Source organism: Salmo salar, chromosome 25 (genome assembly GCF_965601325.2).
Source record: "Salmo salar chromosome 25, fSalSal1, whole genome shotgun sequence".
Taxonomy (NCBI): domain Eukaryota; kingdom Metazoa; phylum Chordata; class Actinopteri; order Salmoniformes; family Salmonidae; genus Salmo; species Salmo salar.
Genome location: NC_138315.1, coordinates 49,329,387 through 49,350,908, shown reverse-complemented (window position 1 = coordinate 49,350,908; position 21,522 = coordinate 49,329,387). Strand labels below are relative to the sequence as shown.

General features: G+C 42.0%; 1 protein-coding gene across 3 annotated transcripts in view; it reads left to right on the top strand.

Moving 5' to 3' along the window:
• The window catches only part of LOC106586889 (interferon-induced GTP-binding protein Mx), a 54,114-nt gene that overhangs the window by 16,640 nt on the left and 15,952 nt on the right, over positions 1 to 21,522 (top strand). The window contains exons 12-14 of one of the 3 annotated variants that reach the window (XM_082969194.1): positions 3,301 to 3,377; positions 3,724 to 4,254; positions 4,563 to 5,354. The exons of 1 other annotated variant lie outside the window; for it this stretch is intronic. In XM_082969194.1, the coding sequence (XP_082825320.1) occupies positions 3,301 to 3,377; positions 3,724 to 4,254; positions 4,563 to 4,784 (830 nt within the window). In that variant the 3' untranslated portion in view covers positions 4,785 to 5,354. Of the gene's footprint in view, positions 1 to 3,300; positions 3,378 to 3,723; positions 4,255 to 4,562; positions 5,355 to 19,233; positions 19,505 to 21,522 lie in introns of those variants that run through there. One more of the 3 variants, XM_014174616.3, reaches the window with a different exon arrangement.

Here is a 21,522-nt window from a genome sequence, read left to right as displayed (position 1 = left end):
AGTATATAGCCCAGGCATCACGGGCTCGCTATTTAGACACCCGGCAAGTTTAGCACTCACCATAATCATATTTACTATTATAAAAATGTCATTACCTTTTGTTGTCTTCGTCAGAATGCACACCCAGGACGTCTACTTCAATAACAAATGTTGGTTTGGTCCAAAATAATCCATCGTTATATCCGAATAGCGGCGTTTTGTTCGTGCGTTCCAGACACTATCCGAAATAGTAAAGAAGTGTCGCGCGCTTGGCGCAATTCCTGACAATAAAATTCAAAGTATTCAATTGCCGTACGTCGAAGCATGTCAACCGCTGTTTAAAATCAATTTTTACGTCATTTTTCTCGTAGAAAAGCGGTAAAATTCCGACAGGGAATCTCCTTTTCGGCAAACAGAGGAAAAAATCCCAAAGGCGGGGGCGGTCGGGGTCACGCGCATAAGCTAGTGTCTCTTGATGGGCCACTTGAGAAAGGCGATAATGTGTTTCAGCCTGGGGCTGGAATGACGACATTCTCTTTTTTCCCGGGCTATGAGAGCCTATGGACGACGTGGGAAGTGTCACGTTAGAGCAGAGATCCTTAGTAAATGATAGAGATGGCAAAGAAGTTCCAGAAATGGTCAGACAGGCCACTTCCTGTAAAGGAATCTCTCAGGTTTTGACCTGCCATTTGAGTTCTGTTATACTCACAGACACCATTCAAACAGTTTTAGAAAATTTAGGGTGTTTTCTATCCATATGTAATAAGTATATGCATATTCTAGTTACTGAGTAGGAGTGGTAACCAGATTAAATCGGGTATGTTTTTTATCCAGCCGTGTCAATGCTGCCCCCTAGCCCTAACAGGTTAAACAGCTTGGAAATTCCAGAAAATTATGTAATGTCTTTAGAAGCTTCTGATAGGCTAAATACAAAATTGGAGTCAATTGGAGGTGTACCTGTGGATGTATTTCAAGGCCTAGCTTCAAACTCAGTGCCTCTTTGCTTGACATCATGGGAAAATCAAAAGAAATCAAAAGAAATCAGCCAAGACCTCAGAAAAAAAATTGTAGACCTACACAAGTCTGGTTTCCAAACACCTGAAGGTACCACATTCATCTGTACAAACAATTGTACGCAAGTATAAACACCATTGGACCACGCAGCCATCATACCAAACACCACTACTTTGGTGCAAAAAGTGAAAATCAATCCCAGAACGACAGCAAAGGACCATGTGAAGATGCTGGAGGAAACAAGGTACAAAAGTATCTATATCCACAGTAAAACGAGTCCTATATCGACATAACCTGAAAGGCTGCTCAGCAAGGAAGAAGACACTGCTCCAAAACCGCCATAAAAAAGCCAGACTAAGGTTTGCAACTGCACATGTGGACAAAGATCTTACTTTTTGGGAGAAATGCCCTCTGGTCTGATGAAACAAAAATAGAACTGTTTGGCCATAATGACCATCGTTATGTTTGGAGGAAAATGGGGGAGTCTTGCAAGTCGAAGAAACCATCCCAACCGTGAGGAACGGGGGTGGCAGCATCATGTTGTGGGGGTGCTTTGCTGCAGGAGGGACTGGTGCACTTCCAAAATAAATGTCATCATGAGGCAGGAAAATTATGTGGATATATTGAAGCAACATCTCAAGACATCAGTCAGGAAGGTAAAGCTTGATCGCAAATGGGTCTTCCAAATGGACAATGACCCCAAGTATACTTCCAAAGTTGTGGCAAAATGGCTTAAGGACGACAAAGTCAAGGTATTGGAGTGACCATCACAAAGCCCTGACCTCAATCCTATAGAAAATGTGTGGGCAGAACTGAAAAAGCGTGTGTGAGCAAGGAGGCCTACAAACCTGACTCAGTTACACCAGCTCTGTCAGGAGGAATGGGCCAAAATTCACCCAACTTATTGTGGGAAGCTTGAGGAAGGCTACCCAAAACATTTTACCCAAGTTAAACAATTTAAAGGCAATGCTACCAAATACTATTTGAGTGTATGTAAACTTCTGATCCACTGGGAATGTGATGAAAGAAATAAAAGCTGAAATAAATAATTCTCTAAAATATTATTCTGACATTTCACATTCTTAAAATAAAGTGGTGATCCTAACTGACCTAGACAGGGAATTTTTACTAGGATTAAATGTCAGGAATTGTGTCAAGCTGAGTTTAAATGTAGTTGGCTAAGGTGTATGTAAACTTCCAACTTCAACTGTATCTACCTCTATCACTCCAGTATCCCTGCACATTGTAAACATGATACTGGAACTGACCCTGTATATGGTATGATTACCCCGATACATATCTACCTCCATCACTCCAGTATTCCTGCACAATGTTAATATGATACTGGAACTGACCCTGCATATAGAATGAGTACCCTGGAACTATCCCTATATATAGCTACTAACCCTGGAACTGTCCCTGTACATACAGTAGCTACTAACCCTGGAACTGTCCCTGTACATACAGTAGCTACTGACACTGGAATTGTCCATGTATATAGCTACTAACCCTGGAACTGTCCCTATATATAGTTTCTAACCCTGGAACTGTCCCTATATACAGCTACTGACCCTGGAACTGTCCCTATATATAGCTACTTACCCTGGAACTGTCCCTGTATATAGCTACTGACCCTGGAACTGTTCCTATATATAGCTACTGACCCTGGAAATGTTCCTATATACAGCTACTGACCCTGGAACTGTCCCTGTACATACAATAGCTACTGACCCTGGAACTATCCATGCATATAGCTACTGACTCTGGAACTGTCCATGTATATAGCTACTGACCCTGGAACTGTCTATGTATATAGCTACTGACCCTGGAACTGTCCCTATATATAGCTACTTACCCTGGAACTGTCCATGTATATAGCTTACTTAATTTCTCACGTTCTTCTTATTTCTCTAGTGTTTCTGTTCTACTTTAGAGCTTGCAAGAATGGTATTTCATTGTACTTGTGCATGTGACATTGACTTTAATTGACTAAATATGACATGTTGAAGGGATAGTTCACTCAAATTACCAAATGACATATTGGTTTCCTTATCCTGTAAGCAGTCTATGGACAAGGTGTGACATCAATCCATGCTTTGGTTTAATTGACCTGTTTCCATTTTTCACTCTTCATGTCCAAATGATCCTAATGATTGTGTAGCTCAATGAAGTTACTTATTGATTATTTGGACATGAAACACAAACAAATTATAATATTGGGACTATTGCCTTGTAATTTGGCTGAACTACACCTTTAAATAAAAACATTTTGTCTCTTTACCAAATACATTTGATTTTGTTTTTCAGACATGGTGCAGAAGCAATTTTATATTTTGTCCAGAGAGAGATTTAAGAATCATCCTTTTCTTCATCAGGTCTCAAAGGTAATGACAATTGTAAACTGTTAAGCGCTCTGACATGATAATCATACAATTCAGTATTCTGTATTTTAGCCTGAAATGGAAATCTTAGTTAGAGGCACTAGCAAGAAGGCAGGAAAACAGGAGGCAAAGTAGCACTTAAAAATCACAATATATTTTTATGAAGAATTCCAATTTACAGGTTGTCCATTGTAGGATTGTATCCTGAAATGTTCAAAATAAAACACCTTAAGATACTTAGAGCATATCGAACTGAACTTTTATCTGAAACAGTAACAGTATTTCACTGCCTCCCTGCAGCCAAGGTTCTTTATGTCCTCATGGAATCTTAATCTTTGTTTAAACTCAGAAAAACATTGAAACAATCCAGGAAAAGCAGTCAATCATAGTGAAGGAGAGGATCGTGGAGCAGTTTCAGATGGAGATGCAGGTCTACACACAGGATGAAATCTTCAACAAACATATTCTAGAGGAGGGGGAAACAGCAGTCTACTCATTCCCCTCACTCCCCTCAGACCCCTCACCCTCCTCTCACCCCTTACTCCCCTCACACCCCACAGACCGCTCACTCCCCTCGAACCCCCCAGATTTCTCACTCCCCTCACACCCCCCAGACCCCTCATGTTGCTCACGCGGCTCACGTCGCTCACGCGGCTCACGTCGCTCACGCGGCTCACGCCTCTCACTCTCCTCACAAGCCTCACACCCCCCAGACCCCTCACTCCCCTCACACCCCCCAGACCCCTCAAACCCCCCAGACCCCTCACTCCCCTCACACCCCCCAGACCCCTCACTCCCCTCACACCCCCCAGACCCCTCAGACTGCTCAGATGAAGACACCAGGAGCAAGTACCCTGGGCTGCTCAAGGCATACTACGAGGTACAATGCAACACAAGTACTACACAGTATGTTTTGCTTAAAGAGTGCAGGAGGAGACGTTTCAGAAATAAAATCTAAACTACATACAGCTGTTATGTAGTGTACTTATCGACAAACCCACCCTGTACAAGGAGTCCATGACATCATCAATGGGCATGATCAGATCTCTCGTTCATGCTTTTTGACAAATGTTTCAAACATGCGTTATTGTGGCAGCGTTGCTTTATGGTAAATTGCCTTTTGTTTGCCTTGTGGCCATCTCATCACTTCTAGCCCTCACTCTCCATCCCACCTCACCTCTCTCACAGATTGTGGTGCAAAGACTGGCTGACCAGGTGCCCATGCTGATCCGTTACTTCATCCTGAAGCAGTCAGCCAAGATTGTGTGCAGTGAAATGCTGGATCTGCTACACAGAGATGACACTGATGACATCCTACAGGAGGATTCAGAGATTGAACAGTATCGTGCAAAGTTGCAGGCCCAAGCGGATCGCCTTATACTGGCCAATGACAAAATCAGCAGCCTCTGAGAAGGTGATGTCTTGTCAGTTACAAAATTCAGAGATGTTGCCAAAAAAAGAGACAGGTTAATAGAAGTATAACCAGATTTTTGGAAAGGGTAGTAACGGCCAAATGCAATTTATTTTAAATACAGAGTAAAATCAGTTATATCTTGTATATTTGTATTCAACAAATGTATAAGATCGGCTAAGATCAGTGAGATGCTGTACAGACGACCCCAGTGAAATCCTACAGGAAGAACCAGAAGTCGGCCATAAACGTAAAAGGTTGCTGGACCAAGCGGATCACCTTGGACTGGCCAATGACAAGATTAGTAGACGGTGGTTGACAATTTGTCAATGCAGAAATTCTGAGATGTAGCCAACAAAGACTGCAATAATTATACCTACATTTGATCAGCATACAGAACATTTTATATGATGGGCATCTATACATTTTGTCATTGTGTTTAAAGAAAATTATGTGACAGTTGTATCATCACATATCTGCATTGTGTTATTATGTTTTCATCTCAAAATATACTAAGGAAAAATGTGAAGATTGTTGATAATATTATTTAAAGTGACAAATGAAATGAAGGATGTGTCCATTTTCTGATTGGTCCGAGCGCATCAATGAAGAGAAACATTTTATGATGGCATTATAATAACTTCATGCTTGTTTTGTTAAACGTGTTGAGGATCAGCATGGCGGATTTGTTGTTACCTACCCTTACCACCTGGGGACGGCCCGTCAGGAAGTCCAGGATCCAAGTTGCAGAAGGAGTTGTTTAGTCCCGTGGTCCTTAGCTTAGTGATGTGTTTTGAAGGCACAATGTGTGGTGATGATGTCAGGTTCCTCTTCAATAAGTCCAGGATCCAAAATATTACCCCAGCCATTATCGCCTTGGCTGCTGTAGGTTCATTCACCTCAGTCAATCTACAAACACACAGCATATTAGCTATACAAGGTAATTTTATATTCCTGAAAGGGGGTAATCTGATGAATCATTCACACTGACAAGTAGGATCAGCGACAAAATGAAAACGTAGGACTTTTGTAAAACTGTATTGTTTGCATGTTGATAGCATTTAATGTCGGCCTATATGGAAGATAGGTCCTGTTGAGATGTTCATATTGAAACATATCTTCTTTTTAAAAAGTTTGATAAGATTAGTACAGCTTTTCTCAGGGGACCATTCATGGCCACCTACCCCAAGTCTGGGAGCCACGGTACTAACCAATCTCTCTGCTTGCTTACTTTCTCTTTCCGTCTCCTCTGCTTCCTCCTGCATGCATTGCAGCCTGCCTCAGCCTCACAACTGAGTGCCACATGACTGTCTGTCTCAGTAGCCTACGCTCTGTAAAAGAACGTTACTATGAGAACTTAGTGTCATATTTTTTCCTCCTGCTGAGGTAGGCTCTGTTTAACATTAGCTTCTTACTTCATCCTTCTAGCTGGCTAAGTTATACTATCCAGAGCCCTTCAATGTTACTGCAATAGAAGTCTCTGCCGCCAGCTAGTCACCTGACTGACTGGCATATCTATATGCGTCTATTTATCAGTTGTCTGCTCATTCTTCAAGAGTCGTTTTTTGTTTGTTTTGGGGATGTCTGTAGACACGGCAGGAGACGCGGACGGTTTTAAATGGCCTTTTGTCCGGCATCTCACAAATACGCTGTCAGCAGAGCCGACTGTGAGCTGTGACCATTTGAGAGAGTGGTGAATGTGATGTTAAAAAGCAAATCCTGGAGGCAATCAAGGATGCAGGCAAACATAATGCACAAACCACTGTTCATGATTCCACTCTTTCGCAAAGAGGCAGGCGGTAATAGAACTCAGTCAGATCTATAATATATGCGTTCTGAGTTTTGATCATTGCTGGGAGAAATAGCCTATTTAGATGTTGAACTGTAATTGATTTTCTTTATTGTGTACAAAATACATATTGTATTTTTATTATTATCTGCGAATTAGAAAAAAATGACAGAGGTCTTGACTAGAGGTCGACCGATTGTGATATTTCAATGCCGATACCGATTATTGGAGGACCAAAAATAGCCGATAGCGATTAATCGGCAGATTTTTATATATATATATATATATGTATATATATATATATATATATATATATATATATATATGTATATATATATATATATATATATATATATATATATATATATATATATATATATTTGTAATTATGACAATTACAACAATACTGAATGAACACTTTTATTTGAACTTAATATAATACATAAATAAAATCTATTAATCTCAAATAAATAATGAAACGTTCAATTTGGTTTAAATAATGCAAAAACACTGTTGGAGAAGAAAGTAAAAGTGCAATATGTGCTATGTAAAAAAGCTAACATTTAAGTTCCTTGCTCAGAACATGAGAACATATGAAAGCTGGTGGTTCCTTTTAACATGAGTCTTCTATATTCCCAGTTAAGAAGTTTTAGGTTGTAGTTATTATAGGAATTATAGGGCAATTTCTCTCTATGCCATTTGTATTTCATATACGGTACCTTTGACTATTGGATGTTCTTATAGGCACTATTGTATTGGCAGCCTAATCTTGGGAGTTGATAGGCTTGAAGTCATAAACAGCGCTGCCCTTCATGCATTGCGAAGAGCTGCTGGCAAACGCAGGAAAGTGCTGTTTGAATGAATGCTTACGAGCCTGCTGCTGCTTACCACCTCTCAGTCAGACTGCTCTATCAAATATCAAATCATAGACTTAATTATAATATAATAAACACACAGAAATACGAGCCTTCGGTCATTAATATGGTCTAATCCGGAAACTATAATTTCGAAAAAACTAAACATTTATTCTTTCAGTGTAATTTGGAACCGTTCCGTATTTCATCGAACGGGTTGCAACCCTAAGTCTAAATATTGCTGTTACATTGCACAACCTTCAATGTTATGTCATAAATATGTAAAATTCTGGCAAATTAATTATGGTCTTTGTTAGGAAGAAATGGTCTTCACACAGTTCGCAACGAGCCTGGCGGCCCAAACTGCTGCATATACCCTGACGCTGCTTGAACTGAATGCAAGAGAAGTGACACAATTTCCCTAGTTAATATTGCCTGCTAACATGAATTTCTTTTAACTAAATATGCAGGTTTAAAAAAATATACTTGTGTATTGATTTTAAGAAAGGCATTGATTTTTATGGTAAGGTACATTGGTGCAACGATTGTGCTTTTTTCGAGAATGCGAAAAAAATAAAACCATTTTTTTATTTTGGCCTGTTTTGCTTTTGACATATCAGTTAGCAAACAATGCAATAACATACTTACTGAGTTAATAAAGCCAGATACAAACATGGTCTCTTTTTTGCTTCCTTCAGTAAGGGAGCTCCAAAATGCAGGTGTTTCAGCCTAGCTCAGTTCAGGATAGAAATGCAATGTGGTTGTGTTGCCCTCTGGTGGTTGAGTTAAGTAAGTGAGGTGGAGGAGCAGAGTTCAATTGAGGGAATGAGTTGAGTTGTGTAGCCGAGTTGTGTACAACTGAATCAGTTGTGTAGCCGACTCTATGTAATAGAGGAGATTGTGTGAAAGTGCAGAGGATAATGGATGAGGTTTTTCCTCCATGTTAATGCTGGATCAAACTTTCATTTCCTTAGGTTGTTCTCGTTGTTTCTTCATATTATTCTAATCATTATTTTCACCATATTTATTTTATTTATGATCCTGTATCTGTGTAGTCATGTTATTATTTCATATTATGGATATTTATGATTATTTTCAAAAGTTTTAAATCTTATTTAATTTTGTACTATCAGATATTGGCCTAACATTTAAAAAAATTGATATCCAGGTTTAAAAGAGAACACTTAATTTCCATGGTACTGTGACTCACTATATATTAAACATAATGGGTCACTTCCAATAACTGATGGCCACTAGATTATCACCAGCTGGTCTCTCATTAAACCATCAACACCCAGAAAATCCCCCTCACAGCTGATTTCAATAGCAACCATCATCCGCCACCGATTTACCGCTCCTTAATTAACGTGGATGTCGGGTTCATCTTTTAGTCCTGATTGCAACAAACGTTTTTCAAGACGATTTCACCCTCTGGTGGGTATTATCATTTCTAGTTGAGCAGTTTAAGGGCAACAGCACCTCTTAAACCTCAGGAGGCTGAAGAAATTTGGCTTGTCACCACAAACCCTCACAAGCCTTTATACATGCACAATTGAGAGCATCCTGTCTGGCAGCATCAGTGCCTGGTACGGCAACTGCACCGCCTACAACCGCAGGGCTCTCCAGTGGGTGGGGTGGTCTGCACAACGCATCACCGGGGGCAAACTAACTGCCCTCCAGGACACCTACAGCACCCGATGTCACAGGAAGGCCAGAAAGATTGTCAAGGATAACAACCACCTGAGTCACCCGGCTGTCATCCAGAAGGCGAGGTCAGTACAGGTGCATCAAAGCTGGGACAGAGAGACTGAAAAACAATTTCTATCCCAAAGCCATCAGACTGTTACTCTAAACAGCCATTACTAGAGAGGCTTACATACACAGACTTGAAATCATTGGCCACTTTAGTAAATGGAATACTAGTCACTTTAATAATATCACTTTAATAATTTTACATATCTTGCATTACTAATGTCATATGTATGTACTATATTCTATAATATCTACTGTATCTCAGTCTATGCCGCTCTGACATTGCTCGTCCGTATATTCATATTATTCTTAATTCCATTCCTTTACTTAGATCTGTGTGGATTAGGTATTTGTTGTGAAATTGTTAGATAATAGATCCTTTTTATGTCTCTATTTTGGTTTGGTCAGGGCGTGAGTTGGGGTGGGCATTCTATGTTCACCTGTCTATGTTTTTTATTTATTTTGTTTTTGGCCTGGTATGGTTCTCAATCAGGGACAGCTGTCTATCGTTGTCTCTGATTGGGAACCATACTTAGGTAGCCCTTTTTCCACCTGTCTTTTGTGGGAAGTTGTCTTTGTTCATGGCACTTAGCCTAACAGCTTCACGGTTTGTTTTGTTTATTGTTTTGTCGGCGTCATTTAATCAATAAAAGAAGAAAATGTACGCTCACCACGCTGCACCTTGGTCCTCTTCATTTGACAGCCGTGACAGAACTTCCCACCACAAGCGGACCAAGCAGCGTGGTAAAGAGGACTGGACATGGGAGGACATCCTGGATGGCAAGGGATCCTACACGTGGGAAGAGATCCTGGCCGGAAGGGATCGCCTCCCATGGGAACAGGTGGAGGCAGCCAGGAGAGCGGAGGCAGCAGGAAGGAAGGACCAACGCCAACGTTATGAGGGAACACGGCTGGCTAGGTAGCCCGAGAGGCAGCCCCAAAAAATTGTTGAGGGGGGGCACACGGGGAGAGTGGCGGAGTCAGGCTATAGACCTGAGCTAACTCCCCGTGCTTACCGTGGCGAGCATATGACTGGTCAGGCCCCGTGCTATGGGGTGATGCACACTGTGTCGAGGCTGAGCATTCACAGGCCGGTGTGCTCGGTGCCAGATTCCCGCATTTGCCGAGTGGAAGCGGGCACCCAGCCAGAACGGGTGGTGCCAGTCCTGCGCTCGAGACCGCCAGTGCGCCTCCACGGCCCAGTGTATCCGGTGCCTCGGCAAAGGAGGAGGCCTCCTGGAAGTCTCCCCAGCCTGGTGAGTCCTGTGCCTGCTCCCAGAGTCGCCCTCCAGTCCGGAGCTCCCAGAGTCGCCCTCCAGTCCGGAGCTCCCAGAGTCGCCCTCCAGTCCGGAGCTGCCAGAGTCGCCCTCCAGTCCGGGGCCCACTGCGAGGGTCCCCAGTCCGGGGTAGGCGGCGAAGGACCCCACCAAAGAGGCGCCACCAAAGTGGGGTGAGCCAGTGGTGGAGCGGGGTCTGCGTCCCGCCCCTGAACCGCCACCGTGGATAGATGCCCACCCGGACCCTTCCCTATAGGTTTAGGTTTTGCGGCCGGAGTCCGCACCTTTGGGGGGGGGTACTATCACGCCCTGACCATAGAGATCCTTTTTATGTCTCTATTTTGGTTTGGTCAGGGCGTGAGTTGGGGTGGGCATTCTATGTTCACCTGTCTATGTTTTGGGACAACTGGGACAGCTGTCTATCGTTGTCTCTGATTGGGAACCATACTTAGGTAGCCCTTTTTCCACCTGTCTTTTGTGGGAAGTTGTCTTTGTTCATGGCACTTAGCCTAACAGCTTCACGGTTTGTTTTGTTTATTGTTTTGTCGGTGTCATTTATTCAATAAAAGAAGAAAATGTACACTCACCACGCTGCACCTTGGTCCTCTTCATTTGACAGCCGTGACAGGTCCTATCTATTGTCATGACGTGGCCCTGGGTATAGATCGTGGCATCCCCCTCTCTCCCCCCTCTCTCTCTCTCTCTCTCTCTCTCTCTCTCTCCTACACCCAGGTTCTGTTATCTCAGGTCGTAAATTCCTGGAGGAGACTCTCTCCCCCTGGCCATGCAGAAAGAGACACATAGAGAGAACAAAGGATTTCACATGGCGAACTCCTAAATCCCCAAAATGGGGATTTGATACAAAATGTCCACTTGTGGGAATGGTCCGCGGATACTTAACCTCTTACATCTAGACGTTCCGTTAGCGGAACACCTGCTCCAATATCCAATGATAGGCGTGGCGCGAATTACAAATTCCTCAAAAATACAAAAACTTCAATTTTTCAAACATATGACTATTTCACAGCATTTTAAAGACAAGACTCTCCTTTATCTAACCACACTGTCCGATTTCAAAAAGGCTTTACAGCGAAAGCAAAACATTAGATTATGTCAGCAGAGTACCAAGCCAGAAATAATCAGACACCCATTTTTCAAGCTAGCATATAATGTCACAAAAACCCAGAAGACAGCTAAATGCAGCACTAACCTTTGATGATCTTCATCAGATGACACACCTAGGACATTATGTTATACAATACATGCATGTTTTGGTCAATCAAGTTCATATTTATATCAAAAAACAGCTTTTTACATTAGCATGCGACGTTCAGAACTAGCATACCCCCCCGCAAACTTCCGGGGAATTTGCTAACAATTTACTAAATTACTCACGATAAACGTTCACAAAAAGCATAACAATTATTTTAAGAATTATAGATACAGAACTCCTCTATGCACTCGATATGTCCGATTTTAAAATAGCTTTTTGGTGAAAGCACATTTTGCAATATTCTAAGTACATAGCCCAGCCATCACGGGCTAGCTATTTAGACACCCGGCAAGTTTAGCACTCACCAATATCAGATTTACTATTATAAAAGTTTGATTACCTTTTGTTGTCTTCGTCAGAATGCACTCCCAGGACTGCTACTTCAATAACAAATGTTGGTTTGGTCCAAAATAATCCATCGTTATATCCGAATAGCGGCGTTTTGTTCGTGCGTCCCAGACACTATCCGAAATGGTAAATCAGGGTCGCGCGCATGGTGCAATCCGTGACAAAAAAATTCTAAATATTCCATTACCGTACTTCGAAGCATGTCAACCGCTGTTTAACCTCTCTGGGCTAGGCGGGACGAATTCGTCCCACCTACGTAACAGCCACTTGCAGCCTGTGGCGCGATTTTCAAAACCTTAAAAATCCTATTACTTCAATTTCTGAAACATATGACTATTTTACAGCTATTTAAAGACAAGACTCTCGTTAATCTAACCACACTGTCCGATTTCAAAAAGGCTTTACAACGAAAGCAAAACATTAGATTATGTCAGCAGAGTACCAAGCCAGAAATAATCAGAAACCCATTTTTCAAGCCAGCATATAATGTCACCAAAACCCAGAAGACAGCTAAATGCAGCACTCACCTTTGATGATCTTCATCAGATGACAACCCTAGGACATTATGTTATACAATACATGCATGTTTTGTTCAATCAAGTTCATATTTATATCAAAAACCAGCTTTTTACATTAGCATGTGACGTTCAGAACTAGCATACCCCCCGCAAACTTCCGGGGAATTCGCTAACATTTTACTAAATTACTCACGATAAACGTTCACAAAAAGCATAACAATTATTTTAAGAATTATAGATACAGACCTCCTCTATGCACTCGATATGTCCGATTTTAAAATAGCTTTTTGGTGAAAGCACATTTTGCAATATTCTAAGTACATAGCCCAGGCATCACGGGCTCGCTATTTAGACACCCGGCAAGTTTAGCACTCACCATAATCATATTTACTATTATAAAAGTTTGATTACCTTTTGTTGTCTTCGTCAGAATGCACACCCAGGACTGCTACTTCAATAACAAATGTTGGTTTGGTCCAAAATAATCCATCGTTATATCCGAATAGCGGCGTTTTGTTTGTGCGTTCCAGACACTATCCGAAATGGTAAAGAAGTGTCGCGCGCATGGCGCAATTCGTGGCAATAAAATTCTAAATATTCCATTACCGTACTTCGAAGCATGTCAACCGCTGTTTAAAATCAATTTTTACGCCATTTTTCTCGTAGAAAAGCGATAATATTCCGACAGGGAATCTCCTTTTCGGCAAACAGAGGAAAAAATCACAAAGGCGGGGGCGGTCGGGTCACGCGCATAAGCCCAGAGTCCCTTGATCGGCCACTTGAGAAAGGCGATAATGTGTTTCAGCCTGGGGCTGGAATGACGACATTCTGTTTTTTCCCGGGCTCTGAGAGCCTATGGAAGACGTGGGAAGTGTCACGTTAGAGCAGAGATCCTTAGTAAAAGATAGAGATGGAAAAGAAGTTCAAGAAATGGTCAGACAGGCCACTTCCTGTAAAGGAATCTCTCAGGTTTTGACCTGCCATTTGAGTTCTGTTATCCTGTTGGGTCTAGGGGGCAGCATTTGCACGTCTGGATAAAAAAAATGTACCCGATTTAATCTGGTTACTAATCCTACCCAGTAACTAGAATATGCATATACTTATTATATATGGATAGAAAACACTCTAAAGTTTCCAAAACTGTTTGAATGGTGTCTGTGAGTATAACAGAACTCATTTGGCAGGCAAAACCCTGAGACATTTTCTGACAGGAAGTGGATACCTGATGTGTTGTATTGACTTTAAACCTATCCCATTGAAAAACACAGGGGTTTAGGAATATTTTGGCACTTCCTATTGCTTCCACTAGATGTCACCAGCCTTTACAAAGTGTTTTGAGTCTTCTGGAGGGAGATCTGACCGAACAAGAGCCATGGAACGGTGATGTCCCATTAGACACCTGGCGCGCTACTTCATGTTGGGTACCCTCGTTCCAATACGTTATAAAAGAGTATGCATTCGTCCACCTTGAATATTATTCATGTTCTGGTTAAAAAAGGCCCTAATGATTTATGCTATACAACGTTTGACATGTTTGAACGAACGGAAATATATTTTTTCCCCTCGTTCATGACGAGAAGTCCGGCTGGCTTACATCATGTGCTAACGAGACGGAGATTTTTGGACATAAATGATGAGCTTTTTTGAACAAAACTACATTCGTTATGGACCTGTGATACCTGGAAGTGACATCTGATGAAGAGAATCAAAGGTAATGGATTATTTACATAGTATTTTCGATTTTAGATCTCCCCAACATGACGTCTAGTCTGTATCGCAACGCGTATTTTTCTGGGCGCAGTGCTCAGATTATTGCAAAGTGTGATTTCCCAGTAAGGTTATTTTTAAATCTGGCAAGTTGATTGCGTTCAAGAGATGTAAATCTATAATTCTTTAAATGACAATATAATATTTTACCAATGTTTTCTAATTTTAATTATTTAATTTCTGACGCTGACTTGACTGCCGGTTATTGGAGGGAAACGATTTCCTCAACATCAATGCCATAGTAAAACGCTGTTTTTGTATATAAATATGAACTTGATAGAACTAAAAATGCATGCATTGTCTAACATAATGTCCTAGGAGTGTCATCTGATGGAGATTGTAAAAGGTTAGTGCATCATTTTAGCTGGTTTTATGGTTTTGGTGACCCTGTCTTTGACTTGACAAAACATTACACACAACTCTTGTAAATGTACTGTCCTAACATACTCTAAATTTATGCTTTCGCCGTAAAACCTTTTTGAAATCGTAAAACGTGGTTAGATTAAGGAGATGTTTATCTTTCAAATGGTGTAACATAGTTGTATTTTTGAAAAATTTGAATTTTGACATTTATTTGGATTCAAATTTGCCGCTCTTGAAATGCACCTGCTGTTGATGGAGTGCACCACGGGTGGCACGCTAGCGTCCCACCTAGCCCCAAGAGGTTATACTCACAGACACCATTCAAACAGTTTTAGAAACTTTGGAGTGTTTTCTATCCAAAGCCAATAATTATATGCATATTCTAGTTACTGGGCAGGAGTAGTAACCAGATTAAATCGGGTACGTTTTTTTATCCAGCCGTGAAAATACTGCCCCCTAGCCATAACAGGTTAACTACCTCATCTGACACTGATATCATTATTGATACTGTACATACTGTATATTATTATATTTATATTGACACTTTTTCTGATATTGCTACTATGCATGTAACCATTTGGCTGTACCATTTACACATTCTGTAGAGACCCATACACTTGGCAAGATGTGGCTGGGGAATATAGCATTTCTCTCACATGTTCATCAATTTAGACAAGTGTGTCTGGGTAAGAGTCATCTAATATTTATAATATATTGTTATCTGAACACTTTGTGTTTACCTGGAATTTTTGCTTATTGTAGGCCACTACTTTTACCACTTTTAGTCTTAATCTTTACAACACTACTCACTGTTTAGCACATGACCTCACATGTGAATACTTCAAGAGATGGGTGGGGCGAAAGATTTAGAGGGTGTGAACAATGCTGAATGGGTGTAGACAAAGGAGAGCTCTCCAGTAGGTGCACCAAAACATTCAAAGGCCATTTTCTCAAAATGAAGGTTACTTGTATATCAACTTTCAAAGCAGAATTACTTTCCCCTCTGCTTATATTCAATATAAAAAATACAATTTCAAATGTTGCTACGTAAGACCGAATCAAGGTGGTCGGTCACATACAGTATACTGTTATTTCTATACATGAGTATCCACATTCTAAGAGTGTACATAAACATTTTGTAATCAACGTCGTAAGGAGTAGACCAAGGCGCAGCGGGTATAGTGCTCATCTTTAATAGAACACTTTCAACAAAACAACGACCAACAGTTCTGTAAGGTACAAAAGACTATAACGGAAACAACCACCCACAAACCCAAAGGAAAAAAGGGCTGCCTAAGTATGGCTTCCAATCAGAGACAACTAAAAACATCTGCCTCTGATTGGAAACCCTACTCTGCCAAACATAGAAAAAGAAAGCTAGAATGACATAGAAATAGAAACATAGAACAAAAATCCCCTAAACCAAAACCCCAAAACAAACACCCCCTGCCACGCCCTGACCATACTACAATGACAAACGAACCCTTATACTGGTCAGGACGTGACCGTACCCCCCCAAAGGTGCAGACCCCGACTGCACCTAAAAAAAACAAAAAAAAAACAGCCCCAAACCTAAAGGGAGGGAAGGGAGGGTGGCCACCGTCAACGACGGTTCCTGTGCTACACCCCCCCTTCCCAATCCCCTCACCACGGAGGTGGCTCTGGCTCTGGCCATAGCTCCTGTTCAGCAGACTCTGGGCTGCGCGGCGTTGCTGGAGACCCCGGGCTGAGAGGCGTCGCTGGAGGCCCCGGGTTGAGAGGCGTCGCTGGAGGCCCCTGGCTGAGAGGCGTCGCTGGAGGCCCCGGGCTTAGGGGCGTCGCTGGAGGCTCCTGGCTGAGGAGCGTCGTTGGAGGCTCCGGGCTGAGGAGCGTCGCTGGAGGCTCCGGGCTGAGGAGCATCGCTGCAGGCTCCGGACTGTAGGCCGTCTCTGCAGGCTCCAGACTGTAAAACATCGCCGGAAGCTCTGGACGGGGAACTGTCGCCGGAGGCTCTGGACGGGGAACTGTCGCCGGTGGCTCTGGATGGGGAACTGTCGCTGGAGGCTCTGGACGGAGAACTGTCGCCAGAGGTTCTAGACGGGGAACTGTCGCCGGAGGCTCTACACGGGGAACTGTCACTGGAGGCGTTAGACGGGGAACTGTCACTGGAGGCGTTAGACGGGGAACTGTTGCTGGAGGCTCTGGATGGGGAATGCGCACTGGAGGCCTGATGCGTGGGGCTGGCTTTGGAGGCGCCAGACTAGTAACACGCACCTCAGGGCTGGTGAGAGGAGCAGGAACAGGACGTACTGGGCTATGGAGGCGTACCGGAGATCTGGAGCTCAGGGCTGGTACACACCGTCCTGGCTGGATGGTCACTATAGCCCGGCACGGGCGGAGCGCTGGCACAGGGCGAACTGGGCTGTGCTGGGGAATGATGGCTGCCGTGCGTAGAGCAGGCGCAGGGTAGGCTGGACCTAGGAGACGCACTGGTGGCCAGATGTGCTGCGCCGGCGCACTTCTCCCTGGCTGAGTGCCAACTCTAGCACGGCAACGCTGAGGAGCCCGTATCGACCGCACCGGGCTATAGCTGCGCACTGGTGACACAGCGCGTAACTCAGCATAACAGGGTGCCTGCTTGATCCGTCGCTCCCCATAATAAGCACAGGGAGTTGGCTCAGGTCTCCAACCTGACTTATCCCAACGTCCGTGTGCCCCCCCCCCCCATTTTTTGGGGGGGCTGCCTCTCAGTCTCCTGTAGTTCCCTTAACTTGTCCTCCCAGAATCGATGTTTCGACTTCCATGTCCATCCTTCTCCCCGGTGCTCCAATCCACGCTGCTTTGTCTTCTTTTGGTGGGTGGTTCTGTAACGGCCGTCGAAAGGAGTAGACCAAGGCGCAGCGGGTATAGTGCTCATCTTTTACTTTTAATAGAACACTTTCAACAAAACAAAAAACTATAACGGAAACAACCACCCACAAACCCAAAGGAAAAAAAGGGCTGCCTAAGTATGGCTTCCAATCAGAGACAACAAAAAACACCTGCCTCTGATTGGAAACTCTACGCGGCCAAACTTAGAAAAATAAAGCTAAAATGACATAGAAATAGAAACATAGAACAAAAATCCCCTAAACCAAAACCCCAAAACACACAAAACAAACACCCCCTGCCACGCCCTGACCATACTACAATGACAAACGAACCCTTATACTGGTCAGGACGTGACACATGTCCTCAATCACTGAATACTTGTGCCTATTATTTTAGGTCATAGAGAAGAGATGCTACACAAGAGACCCAAGTAAGTGTTTGTCTTTGTGTCCATAACAAACATGCAACACTGGTCCGGTTCTTTCCCATGTTGAAACCATTACTTTATCATCTCTCGACTTGAGACATAAAACCATCTCCCTTCCTCTCTCCAGATGACAGGTTTCACAGAGAGGAAACGCTTCAACTTCAAAAGCCCCCACTATGGCTGAGAGGAACACCACAGGTCTCTGTGGTTTCAGCATGCCCTCTGTGCAGTCTCTCAATCAACAAGTCAACATCCCTTTGTTTCTCTTTCTCTCTCGCTCTCTCTCAATGACATTTCTGTGTAAATACTTGACCAGTTAATTGTTTTTGACTGCGATAGAGTGGGCACCTAAATAGTGGAAGGCATCCTGGGCATGCTTGGAGAAATTGCGGTTCAAAAGCACACAGCATAGTTATAGGAATTGATTTATTAAATATGTTTTTATACTTTCAACAAATGTAATTCATGTAATTGATATCTTAAATATTTGTTTGCTATGTTCGCAAATGGATTGTATATTTTCTGTGTGCATCCCATTTTAACATGTAAAATAATAACAAACATGACACAGTAAAGATGTATTCATTGTTTACATTTATTTTCCAATACTAATTGCTATAAAAATATTTGTGTGAAATTGAGATGACATTAATCTTGGGTATTTTCGTCTACACATGGGTGTCCTTGGGATGATCACATTCCTTGAAAGAAGTAAGAGCAGACCCTGGGTCCAAGCATGGGATGCTTCCTGTGGTATTGTTGAATAGGACCCATCCTTAGTGCTTGCCGATATTTGGTCTAAGAGTTTGACGGCCCATTCCGGGAAATAAAGCGACTTGAAGAAAACCAGTGTGGATGAGCATACAAGGTGTGTGTTCCCTGCTGTAAACTATGTAGACTTAGGCCGTGTGCTATGAATCACTCTGTTTTTAAAGTACAGGAACAGATACGAGATTAGATTATCTTTATTGTCTACTTAGGCAAATAAATACTTTCTTAAGGTCAGCACTCAGCACACAGTCAACTCACATAATGCAGTCAGATACAAACAGATACAAACAATTCACAGAATCAGAGAGAGGGTCAAAACAGCAGGTCCAGGGCAATGTAGCACGTCCAGTGAACAGGTCGGCGTTCCATAGACGCATTCAGAACAGCAGAAACTGGATCACCAACACGACCAGGTGGAATGGGGATGGGGACAGCCAGCTACCACCCAGGACACCATCGCAGACCGTGGAGAAGTATTTTTCGTAGGCCCTCCTATAACCAAATAGTCAGAGGATAATCAAGTCATTATCAAAAAGTCTTATCAATTTGGTTCATAGGCTAATGATTTTACTGCAATCGTGATCAAATGATCAGACTTTCACTTTTACTTTAAATGCGTTCTATAAAAGCTGTAAGATTTGAGCTGTAGACCACTGTACAAGAAGAGCCTGAAACAACTGAAATGACTCAACAAGCAACCTGCCTGCCCGAAAGCATCCATTCCTTAAAGGTAATTCTACATGTATGTCAATCTCCAGGAGGACTACATCTGTAGCTCTGTCCATTGTATTAATATACCACTGTACCATTCCATTGTGTTACTATACCACTGTACCGTTCCATTGTATTACTATATCACTGTACCATTCCATTGTATTACTATACCACTGTACCATTCCATTGTATTACTATACCACTGTACCATTCCATTGTATTACTATACCACTGTACCATTCCATTGTGTTACTATACCACTGTACCATTCCATTGTATTACTATATCACTGTACCATTCCATTGTATTACTATACCACTGTACCATTCCATTGTATTACTATACCACTGTACCATTCCATTGTATTACTATACCACTGTACCATTCCATTGTATTACTATACCACTGTACCATTCCATTGTATTAATATACCACTGTACCATTCCATTGTATTACTATACCACTGTACCATTCCATTGTGTTACTATACCACTGTACCATTCCATTGTATTACTATACCACTGTACCATTCCATTGTATTACTATACCACTGTACCATTCCATTGTATTACTATACCACTGTACCATTCCATTGTATTACTAAACCACTGTACCATTCCATTGTATTACTATACCACTGTACCATTCCATTGTATTACTATACCACTGTACCATTCCATTGTATTACTATATCACTGTACCATTCCATTGTATTACTATACCACTGTACCATTCCATTGTATTACTATACCACTGTACCATTCCATTGTATTACTATACCACTGTACCATTCCATTGTATTACTATACCACTGTACCATTCCATTGTATTACTATACCACTGTACCATTCCATTGTATTACTATACCACTGTACCATTCCATTGTATTACTATACCACTGTACCATTCCATTGTATTACTATACCACTGTACCATTCCATTGTATTACTAAACCACTGTACCATTCCATTGTATTACTATACCACTGTACCATTCCATTGTATTAATATACCACTGTACCATTCCATTGTATTACTATACCACTGTACCATTCCATTGTATTACTAAACCACTGTACCATTCCATTGTATTACTATACCACTGTACCATTCCATTGTATTACTATACCACTGTACCATTCCATTGTATTACTATATCACTGTACCATTCCATTGTATTACTATACCACTGTACCATTCCATTGTATTACTATACCACTGTACCGTTCCATTGTATTACTATACCACTGTACCATTCCATTGTATTACTAAACCACTGTACCATTCCATTGTATTACTATACCACTGCACCATTCCATTGTATTACTATACCACTGTACCATTCCATTGTATTACTATACCACTGTACCATTCCATTGTGTTCCTATACCACTGTACCATTCCATTGTATTACTATACCACTGTACCATTCCATTGTATTATAAGAAATGTTGCTAATTCAAGGCCCCACACGGGAGTCTTTCAATGGTGACCACCTTATGTCATACAAATTAAATTAAATGTTTAACGGATTTCATTTTTGAAAATTGTCTGTGAGCAAAAAAAAATGGTAAAATACATTTAAAATACTATAGTGACTTTAGTTCAACCTAATCAATATATTTTAGCCTCTTGGGGAGTCTATGTTGGTTTCTAGCTTGAGTTTGAAATACTTGCTATATATAGACGATATAGGTTACATGTATGAGGAACATATATGCTGGTGTCAATGGAGGGTGGATAAGAGCCATGGGGCCTGAAGAGTTAGTAGGTAAGGGAAATGGCAATCACATGGTTGAGTCACTGATAAGGGTGGATAGCTGTGGATTAGTGATGAATGGGGACCCAGGTCAGGTCACGTGAAGTGAGAAGGAACAGTTTATTATCCACATCACTTAGCTTCCTGCCTAGCAACAAAGATGTAATGTTTCGAGAGAAGGAGGAGACTCTGTCTAAAGGGGGGTATAAATACTGATGCTGGTGGGAAAATGTCTTGGTCTTTTCAGCTGTTGGACCCATTGGGTGAATAAAGTTG